This window comes from Cardiocondyla obscurior, linkage group LG04 (genome assembly GCF_019399895.1).
Source record: "Cardiocondyla obscurior isolate alpha-2009 linkage group LG04, Cobs3.1, whole genome shotgun sequence".
Classification (NCBI taxonomy): Eukaryota; Metazoa; Arthropoda; class Insecta; order Hymenoptera; family Formicidae; genus Cardiocondyla; species Cardiocondyla obscurior.
In genome coordinates this window covers 3041847-3053049 of record NC_091867.1, presented here as the reverse complement: position 1 = coordinate 3053049, position 11203 = coordinate 3041847, and the positions used below count along the sequence as shown (strand labels likewise).

The 11203-nt window shown below is 32.8% G+C and overlaps 2 protein-coding genes and 1 long non-coding RNA gene across 4 annotated transcripts; 1 reads left to right on the top strand and 2 right to left on the bottom strand.

Annotated features, from left to right (window-relative positions):
- Positions 1-10: 10 nt before the first annotated feature.
- Positions 11-3234, bottom strand: Hpd (4-hydroxyphenylpyruvate dioxygenase). Its single transcript, XM_070654882.1, has 12 exons — positions 3156-3234; positions 2921-2947; positions 2721-2783; positions 2313-2417; positions 2063-2188; positions 1780-1869; positions 1592-1692; positions 1373-1450; positions 1014-1248; positions 573-695; positions 370-486; positions 11-235 (listed from the first exon to the last, which is right to left on the bottom strand). Exons 1-12 carry the CDS (start codon positions 3156-3158, stop codon positions 161-163), a joined length of 1143 nt encoding a protein of 380 aa, XP_070510983.1. The 5' UTR covers positions 3159-3234; the 3' UTR covers positions 11-160.
- On the top strand, positions 2338-4337 carry LOC139101615 (uncharacterized). Its single transcript, XR_011545584.1, has 2 exons — positions 2338-2990; positions 3136-4337. It is a non-coding gene; the product is annotated as an uncharacterized lncRNA (long non-coding RNA).
- Positions 3999-11091, bottom strand: Hps4 (Hermansky-Pudlak syndrome 4 protein). 2 transcript variants are annotated; one of them, XM_070654866.1, is made up of 12 exons: positions 10504-11091; positions 9497-9731; positions 8882-9112; positions 8676-8770; positions 8447-8516; positions 8176-8343; positions 7654-8048; positions 7368-7529; positions 6891-7210; positions 6251-6786; positions 5690-5916; positions 3999-5589 (listed from the first exon to the last, which is right to left on the bottom strand). In XM_070654866.1, the coding sequence occupies exons 1-12, from the start codon at positions 10509-10511 to the stop codon at positions 5415-5417; spliced, it is 2622 nt and encodes an 873-aa protein (XP_070510967.1). In that variant the 5' UTR covers positions 10512-11091; the 3' UTR covers positions 3999-5414. The 2 variants fall into 2 exon arrangements, with proteins under 2 accessions (XP_070510967.1, XP_070510968.1); XM_070654867.1 differs by lacking the exon at positions 10504-11091 and adding an exon at positions 9981-10472.
- Between the last annotated feature and the right edge of the window lie 112 nt (positions 11092-11203).

The window sequence follows — 11203 nt, the reverse complement described above, 5'->3', positions numbered from 1 at the left end:
TCAAGGTAGATTTTACATAATACACTTTTTAATGTGATTATACATGTAGAATAATACATAATTAAGTACAAATTTTCATTCTTTACTTTTCTTGTAGGATTTATCGTCTACATATGCCGATTAATTTTAATTTTTCAAATACATCAACAATAGTGATATTCTATAAATTTCCACGTTTTGCTTGCTCCATTTCGATCGCTTCGAACAATGCTTGAAAATTGCCGGCGCCGAAACCCTTAAAAATGGCAAATTAACTTTACATTATTTGAACAATTAATTTCTCGAAAATTTCTAGAGTGTTGGTAAATTTTGTAAATTTATTCATATACAGTTAAACGTTGCAAACTTTTCTCAATACTTAATACTTACATTATGATTGTGCCTTTGTATAACTTCTATAAATAGCGTCGGCCGGTCTTGCATATTTTTCGTAAATATTTGTAAAAGGTATCCGTTCTCGTCGTAGTCTACAAGTATCTTTAACTTCTGCGAAACAATCACGCACAGTCGAATTGATAATAATCTCGTTGCAAGTTTGTATCAGAATTAATTCTTAGCTATAAATAAAGTACCTGTAGTGTATCCAAGTCCTCCACAATTTTCGTGCCACTGGCTTTCAGGCGGTTTTTGAGCATATCATAATAACTATCGGGCACTTCCAGAAATTCCATCCCTCTAGCACGCAGATTCCTTATCTGCAAAGTGGAGGGTAAAATTAAATGTGCGAAGGAGCAAGTGTACGACGTTTATTAGAAAATGTGTTATTTATATACATACATACTTACATATATATATACATATATGTATGTATGTAGGAGAGAGAAAGAAAGTTTGATAAAAATATTAAACTCCTATATGCCGACTGTTATTAATTAGTAATTAATAAAAATCATAGAATAAAATTGTTTAAAGACTTACGGCTAAAAAGTGTTTCATAGTTCCTTTTATACTGCATTGTTGTGTCTTGCAGGATACGTTACGCATAAATACAATTAGGACGTTTAATTACTTACTGCTGTAATAATGTCACTGGTATTAAGGGCAATATGCTGCACACCGGCACCACCGTAATATTCGACATACTCTTGGATTTGAGAGAGTTTTTTTCCTGGAGCGGGTTCGTTGATCGGCATCTTCACGGTCTCTTCCCAATTTGTCATCACAATGGACCGTAACGCGGAATATTCTGTATGCAGCTGCGTGTCGTCCACAGACCAAAATCTATGAAATTGTAAACACTCCTCGTACCTTAAAAAAAAAAAAAAAAAAACTTTTATTTAATTAAATATTTTTTAATTTAAAAATATTTAATTTATGACAGAAATTTATAACAATGGCTGTTTATGTTCACAAGTAGATAAATTTATAATACCATTTCGCAACAGGTTCCATCTGCTTGTCGGGTTGATTGCCTACCACATGGTCTACGAAATTCAAATTGATTTCTGGCCTACGATAATTAACTACATTGATACAGTTTAAAGTTTATCTCTTATCCAATTAGTCAAGTATTTCTTTTTTTTTTTGTACTCGATATATGACTTTAATTTTCATGATTTACTACTGAGGAATTCCAATTTTGCATACTCACAATTGTTTAAGAAGAACGTCGTCTGATGCCTGCACGAAACCTGGCAGAAAAAATCCTTTGTACTTTGTTCTATCGATAAGCGTATGGAGCGTATCACCATACTGAAAATAGCGTTAAATTAATTGACGTTTAGAAAATAATAATCTCATTAAATTGTGTAGAAAAGTATAATATGTTTTTATATTTACGGTTTTCAGAGTGGCCATCCTCACAATACCATACTCATCACTTTCCTCCCATATGTCGCGCACTACTACGGCGCCCTTTTTCTTGGCAATCTTTCAGTATGTATTATTTAAAATATTAGTAAACATAATTAAAAAATTATTTTATTACTATTAAAAAAAAAAAATTAAAGCGCTGTTTTTAATTATATTAATTTTAATCCAAGAAAGGATTGCAACATGAAAATTTTATTAACAAAGAAATTTTTTATTTTAGGCGAAGAAAAGTCTCTCTTTTGTTCTGTACCTTCACAATGGTGTCGATATCTTCAACATTAAACGCAATATCTCGAACGCCGTCTCCATGTCGGGAAAGATGTTTCGACATTTCTTCATTATCAGGCTCATACGGAGATTCAAACACAAACACTATCTACAATTATAATCTCGATAATAGAAAGAAAGATATTTCTTAGAAGATCATATCGGAAAAAGTATTACTTTTTATTGTTGAAGCCTATAAAAAGAAGGTAAATGATTATTGAAAAGTCACTCACTTTATTTTGCTTGACGATATGTGCAGCCGTTTTTCTGTAACCAGTTTCTAAACCACGATATCCAAGTGGCTGGAATCCCATCCTGCATCGATAGAAACTGGCGGCCTACAAATAATTATATTTTACGTTATTTATAATGTACACATTTTTAATTTCTTGCATTCCAGATATTCTACATTCTATTTCCTTTATGTGAGATATTTCTTAGTAAATAAAAAACATGAAAGACAATCTTAGGATTACAAAATCAACAAGTGTACATACATAGCATCTTGATAATTTTGATAAAACTTAAAAGTGGCTACGGATAAAGAACAGAATTCCATTGAACGCTACTTAATTATGATTTCTATTTTATTCTACAATAATTCTGATTTATTAAGAAATATTCAGCATATAAAGACTTACCTGATGTGCGTTTCCGACCCAAAATTTTATATGATCGAAACTGAGAAACTTTCCTCCAACGGGCTAGAAAATACCAATATTATGCGTCACATTCCTAGTGTAATAATTCTTCATTATTATAATATATAATTCTAACGTAAAAATAATTTTCAGGCTTGAAGATAATTTCTCCTTTACTTCTTTTAACAAGAAATATCTACCTGGGGTCCTTTATCGGTGTAGCTCGTCTAGAAGAATATAAAAGAAACTTATTATTTTGACGTCTGACAAGTAACTAAGATAAAAATATATATTTTATATGCATGCCACATAAAAAAAATTCTTACAAGTTATGTTTAATAGTTATATATTAAATAAGTTGTTAATAATAAAGTTAAATTACAAGAATAATTTTATTATTGAATTTTGTTATTAGGTGACAGCTCTTCAACTTACCATGATGGCTTTCAAAATTGGAGATAGCGGTAAAAAGTATTTTCTATCACGAAACCGAACATTCGATTATCGTGGACCGCACATCGACTTCCTTTAAATATCTCCTCACCAACACTTCACAGATTCGTAGTGCCATGCTATTGGTCTATGAATGAGGGCTTGGTTGCCCCATGTTTTCCGTGATCAGCAATCCATAAATTAAACCGGTGACGACAGGTATTTTAATTAAATGCGTCATTAAAACAGATATACTCAATAATACGCATTCAAGGTGGGCTCGGCTTCTTAATTAACAGAAAAACACATTTGTGGTAGCAGACAAACAAAATTTTTAAACCTTTCTAATATTACAATATAAAAATTTCCATTCTTTTTTAGGTTGTAGATAAATAATTCAGTTGTAACAAATTATAAAATAATTCACAAAATTACGTTTGCTTTTGCAAAATATGTGACTTTTAGTTAAAGATCTATATGATAAAAATCTTTCAAATCTTCGATATCCCTTTCATTTGTTTTAATAAAATCGAAAAGCTTTGGATTTAACGTATTACCTGCGGTATAAAATAATTTTTCGCGTAAACATCTTATTTTCCGTAATAGCGAAAATACCGTCTGATATTAGAATGCAAGTTTTTTGTGTACACACCTTTTGATGCATTTATGTATTTATACAATGTAATATTAAGTCAAAGCTTACTCTTTTGCTGTTTACGTTGAAGGTTTTGATAATGTAAAAGTTAAAACTTCAAGAATTGTGCTATATGAATATTATTTAAACGACCAACTTTAATTAATACTATATAAAACAACATCATCGAAAAAACAGATTAATAATATAAGTAAAGTTTAATAAATTGCTTTATTAGATTTCATTTGAAATAAAACACATGGACTATCATATACAGAGAAAAAAATTATTAGAAAATTCAGACAATAACATTAACGTAAGTTGAATTGCGACTTCGCTCGCGAAAAATCTTGTTGCTATAGTATACTAGCATAAATTAATCGCAATATATTTGGAATATTTGGAATATTACGTGTCGTCACGAAAAACTTGTCTCGCGGAAGATTTCTGTGTGAGATCAGCGACATTTTTATGTAAATATTGCGAGACAAACATTAAGATGGTGATAACATTTCATAAAAAGTGTTGCATAAAATATCTTTACACTAAAATTAACAATGTCGAACAGATAATTTATATAATATTATTTTTATCTCTATTTTTTTTTTCTACAAAAGCAATTTGGACGACTAGAATTACGGACGCAGCGCGTTCACAGAATACTGATTTATGTCTTTCCTTTGGAGACTATATATACCTTTAATTATCGTCTAATAAAATGGAGCATCTAATACGCGCTGATTAAAATGCAAATAAGTTACTATTAATGGCTCGTTACATGTGCTACGTACAATAAATCAACTCTGTACAACATGTCCGATCAATGTAGATGTACGGCATTGTATCTCACAAAATTTGTAGCTATTTTTTTTTTTTTCTAGCAATCAATATCTTACATCTTCATATTTCTTAATAGACAAAGCAAACATTTTTACAATAATTATGTAGACGGATAAATATAATTAACGAATTAAAAATTTTGTCGATAAAAACTGCTCAAAAATTAAATTAAATTATGAACAACGTTATATTATTAATCTCTACTCTGAAAGCTTGATTTATAAAAGTTTTCTTTTTTCTTTTTTTTTTAATCTATGACTCAGAATCTACTGAGATACTGCCTTATACCAATAAATGACAAATTTTTTTAACTGTTCCAGTTTTAAGAACAATGATGCTATCTACTTTTCGATTTTAAGACATCTTATGTACAATAACATATATAATACAAATAACATTAACTACGATGATATTAATTTATGCTGTTAATGAAATGATAAAGTACAAATTGATTGGTCGACGGTTCACTATTATAGAAAATGTTTCGACCCGGTATCATATGATAGGAATTTCTTAGGTACATCACAGCGATATATAAAAACTCGTAGCCGATTTTCGTGGAAATACGCTTGACGCGTTGGAAAATCACAGATTACAAAAATACGCGTAGAAAATCCGTATATCTCCAGTTAAAATTATTCCATAAATGACATTCGATTCTTCTTTCTTGTACTGGATATGATAACTTTTTTCTTTTGCCAAGAGCAAATAAGCGAAATTGAACGTATGCATTATCCTCCTCTTTTTTTTTAACGAAAAAGAAAAAGATGTAACGCGCAGTTCTCGATTTATAGTAACACGATCCCGTGATCTCTTTCTAATCTACGCTTTGCCTTAAGTGCCACAATCCCCATCAGATCCGCTGGCGTAGGAAGCGCTGCAAAAGGACTCGGTGCCACTGCTTGCTGGTAGAAAACTTCTACTCCGCCGCATTGGTTACCATAAACTACCGTGTCTTCCGTTCTTTTTAATAAAAATAAAAAAAAAAGTTTTAAGTAATATAAATTCATCAAAACACTAAATTATTGTTTAGTTTATACGAAATTAAGAGCTTTTTAATTACCTAACGATGATGTCTGTCAAACTGCTAACTTGCGTAAATCTATCGTGAAGGCAAGATACAATATCCAACTCGGTAACGCCCCAAAGTCCGGAACGTTGCACCGTATCCCACTGTGGATCTATGTTCAGAATACTGTACAACTCTTTATTCTCTGTGGATGGCAATGGTTCCAAACATTGCTGCAATCGTGATTCGAGTTTACCCAACGTACTCACACAAGTATGCCACTATAAAAAATAAATAATTTGTTATTGCTCTCATTTCTATAAATACGAGAAAATATTTCAGACAAGTATTCTTTAATATATTAGTTATTTATATTTATTTTAAAAAATTAACATTTTATTAAATTATAATTTAAATTTATAATAATTCCTTATAATTTTTATTATAATTAGATATTACAAAGCGCGGATAAAACGGAAACAGGCAGTAATAATTAAGATAATAAAAAAATTAAGAGTCATGCAAACATAAAACCTCTCGCTCGGTATTTAAAAAAATCGAGGTACTGATGGGAATTGACCATCATCGAAAAATATAAAAAATACTTCTACTTACTAAAGTATGTATCAAATCTGGATTGTTTGCGGTGCCGCTTTCCATCAGTAATACTAATACCATATTCTGGTAGCCGCATAAAAAAAGCTCAGTTTTCACAAGACAGGTAGCTGGCTCATCTTTGTTGACCCAATCTTCGTCTAACTCGTCCTCCCCATCGCTCGTCTCCTTTTCGACAGATTCCAATTTTTGTCTAATTAGTTGATTCGTCGTTGTCGCGGTGATTGTTGCGCTACCGGAAAATCCAGACAGATCGCGGAAATCGCTTGGCGTGGTTTCGCGGCTACAAAAGCCACTGGTTCGCTCGTCAGCTAATAAACTCAGCTTTGACATTAGCGGCGTTAATTGTAATCCATCTAATTTCCGTCTCTGCGGAAACTCAAACGAGTTTCCACCACCACCACATTCCGACGTCGATTTCCGCCGATCATCGCTGTTAGATGCATCAGCAACGATGTTAAGTGGCTTTAATGGCAAACTCATCGATCTCTTATATGTCTCTTGCTTATTTTTATCGTATCCAGACTTGGTGCATTCTAAAAGTTTGTATTAAAAAAATGTTTAAGGCATATTTCAGTATTTTTTTTTTCTTTTATTAATACATTTTCTTCCAGAATTTAATCTTGTAATTTAAATTTACCTTCTCGAGTATCCTTTGAAATCGAATTCAAACTGATGTTTGTTGGTAATTTCACATTTGTCAGGTCGCCTGGTAAATTTTTTGATTGCAAATTATCATTATCACGATGCTTGTGATCATCGTTGTTACGTAGCTCTTCACAATGCGAAGCGACGTACTGTTCGTACAATGATTGTGAAACTGGTAAACCATCGTATCGGAAGACAGGGTAACAGGGATCAACGATAGTCCGCGAACGCCGTAAACTATTACTGATGAGTTTCCTTTGAGGTGAATTCGAATCATGATCGTCTGGCGAGGCTTCATTTAATTTGCATAGTCTATTGCAATAAAATATATATCGTAAAATAAGATAATTTAATAACAATATTTATTTTATAGAAATTAATTTGCATTTTTCAATAATATTCATTATTTTTGAAAATGCAATTACTAACTCAAGCACATTTAGTAATTAAATAACATCAATATAGTTACATTTTGTCTAGCTCCAGTTGACGAACCATTTGAATACCGTTCAAACGCGACTTAATGGATAATGTCAAGTTTGGTAAGCTTATGCTCTTTCTGTCAGGATCTTTTTTCTTTATAAATTTCTTTTTCGAGGTAGCATTCTTCAGTTTGTTCAGACGCTTGCATCTATTACATATAATTAAAATTGTTGGGTAATTGCATGGCACATCAAGTTTAATTTGTAATTTAGAAAGAAAAGTAATGTTACATATTACACAAAATTTCTAAAAATTAATTTAAAAATACATACCTAAGTGCCTCTTTGACGACGTCAGGAATGTCGTCGTCGTTACTCTTTGACGAGCTTTTATTTTCCTCGTTTTCACCACCGCTTTCGGACGAGCAGATGAGCATGACGTTCTCATGTAGTACTCGATCCACGTCTTTCAGTGGTGTTGCACAAACACTAGGTGTGAGCGGATTAACAATAACATTATTCTTAAGACGTTCTGATTTAATTTCCTGTTTACGTCTAATTGGTGACTCGTGGTTGATCGCGAGCGGTACAGACGATATATATTGTGAAGCCAGTGAGTAATTCATAGAATCTAGTTCGCCTTCTTCCGGAACTGTAAAAATCTTTGATGTATCCCGTTTCATACCAGACGTGATAGATGATTCTTTGACGCCCGTCTTAGATACAGTCTGAAAGTTATCGAGATGAACACAAAATAATACACAAATTGTGAATGGTATTGTAATTTTCTTTGAAAAAGCAGATTATATTTTACATATTTAAAGTACATCATTGTTTCATATTTCATACACTTACCTTTCTCTGTAATATTTTCTTGGTCATGGTATCTAGACATGAATTATAATACCGTTCATTATTTGCATCTTGCATCAGTTTTGTAAATTGCTTCCGTTCTATATACACTTGTAGCAATTGAACACCGATTGGCAAGTGAAATTCTGTGGGTATTCTTTCCGCAGGAGCCTTCAATTAAATTTAATAAACTATAAATTTCTTATCAACAGAGTTTCATCGATTTAATTTAATTTAATTTATTTAATTTTATTTAAATCAAATAAAGAAATACCTTTATCCTATAAGGATCAGTTATAACGATTTGTTTTGTTAGATCTGCTCCCAACTGTGTTGAGACTATCCTGGAATAAAAAATTAAAATTTTAAAGTTAAGATAGTTAAAATAATTAACAGTAAATTAATAATGACTGATAATTGATAACATAATAGTAGTATTAATATTAACAAAAAAAACTGCGATATCGAAGCTATATATTATTTTATTTGTAGATGTTTCATACTTGTTATTGTAAAACAACGCTCCGCCCAAAATACCATTGATCTCTTGACAATGTTGTAACACTTGCATTCCTTCCAAAAATATGCTGCTGGCACTCTATATTTGAAAAAAAACATACATTTTTATTGCAAAAAAAAAATATATAAAATATTAATTTATAACTGTCTACAGTACTTTGCTTTTGTATTAAGTATCCTCTGTACTAACCTTTGGAAGCTTAATAACAGGAATATTGGAAAATAAATTGGCACTATGTTGAAGAATTGGCAAGTAGGTCTCAAACATCTGATACAATTTTTCAGTGAATCTATTACGATCATTGTTAAGGGATTCCAATATTTGAACGAGATCACAATGAAAAAATTTCAACAAAGATTCCAGAGTGTCAGCACGTCTCTCAAGAGTCCAATCATGTATATTCCTATCAGTTCCCACTGCCTAACAAAATTAAACAGCATAATTTACAATGTTATCTTATAAACAGTTGAGCCATATTATTGAGCCGTAAAAGTACAACAAACACATTAGCTCTTTGTAAGTATAATGTGATTAAATAATTGTGTCACTAGATAACGTCTCTATCAACTAAATAGTATACGAAAAAAAAACATTTATCATACAAAATGTACTTTTTTTATTAGACTATCAACATTTATTTAAAGTTTTATGTAAATTTTACTTTTAAACAAGTTAATTACAAATAATAATCGTATATTATCTATATTTATATATAAATCTTGTATTTGCATATAAAAATAATTTTTAGTTATTTCACAAAAATGCAACATAGCAGTTAAATACTTAGCAGTAAAACATATTTACCAATATATATTGTCCAAACTTCTTTAACACAAATTTTCCACCTTGCAATGTGATAGAGTGTGGTGCTGAAAACGATGTTGTCAGAAAGTGATGCACTCCCATCAATTGTCCCGCCAAAGCCAATCTCTGTGTAAGAGATACCCAGGCCGGATGAAAATACATAACTGCTTCGGCAGGGTCGTCCTCTTCCTTACAACACTTTGCAGTGTCATAAACAAATACTATCATCATCTCTCTGAAAATAAATTTTTTGTTTTTTCCCAAAAATTTCTCAGACAAAGTTATGTTATTGTAATTTTAATTAAGTATAAAATATGAGATATAAATTTAAACACAAAGCATATTATAATATGTATTAAATTTACCACTATAGCTCAACTTATATTAAAATAAAGCAGTAAACTTGTAGGCGTAATAAATCGCATTACGTAACTTATGACGCGAATACTTTTTGACGTTTTGATTACAAAATTATACATCTTACCCAGATCTAATCTACCTAAGTGTGTTGACAGTAATTGCGAAGGTATATTAAAATGTTTCATTGTAGAAAATTGCACTGGGCAATGTAGAGAATGTGTTTTGTTGAGTGTTTCAGTTTTGCTACATGACTGAGTGAATCATTCTCGAGCGAATAATCGCCGATTAGACAGCTCCAATAACCGATATGGCAGCGAGGCTAGATAAGATTAAATTACAATGCGCGTATATGTCGACATTCTCGTAGCTCGTGTCAGTATTTGCGGAGCACAGGAGCACTCGGCACTCTCAGCAGCGCGAGTCAGCTCCGAGAAGCACGCGCGTGTTCCAATAGAAACGATTCTCTTTTTGGGATTACAACGCTCGAGGGCAAAATCCATGTTCGGGGAACGTCATCCTCGTGCAGTTGCGTGACCGCAAGGGCAGGGAAAGAGTAAAACGAACGGCTCTCTCCGCCGCATTCCGGGTGTCAGTGTACATGTGTATACTCTAATTAGATAAGGTGACGTGATCACGCGCGAGCATACTTCGCCATGGTGATGGTTGCGGGGCGTCGTCTCGGTGCTGCGCCTCGCAATCTATTAACCGGTTTCTCAAGGCCTGGCTCCCTAGTTCTCGCCGACGTCCGTTCGTCCCGTTAGCGAGGAACACGTCCGCCGTACCGCTGACGCGATCGCGACCGCTCGGGGCTCGGTGCAGTCCGGTGAAAACAATCCGTAACAGTGTACGACCGCGTCGTCGATCGGTGAGAAACGTGCCATTTCTTCCACACTCTCGGTTCAACCTGCCCAGCCCGCTTTCAATCCTCGATCGTATGGGATCGCGCCGTGTGAAGCCGCTCCTCCCGCGTCGCCATATCAATTATGATATCGATCTCCTCCGGTGATGTGTATGCGTGCCACAAACACAGTGCTGTCCGTAATTTTCTACTCGCCAGTTTCTCACATTTTCTCCCCTTGTCTGTATTCGCTGTTGCGTTCAATATGGATGAGGATTTTTATAACGTTCTACAAGTTTCAAGTATTGTTTGAGAGTTAAAAAAATATTGTTTGTTTAATATAGAGTTGTACTACTGAAAAATATTCGCCTAACTTATCAGCAACCATTACTACTCTTTGGAGTGAAGATAATGGCGGCGCGTAGCAGCTCCTGTCAGAACTAATAAATAAAAATAAAAATTTTATTCTAATAAAAATTCGCTAGTAGTACGAACAGATGATAAATCAG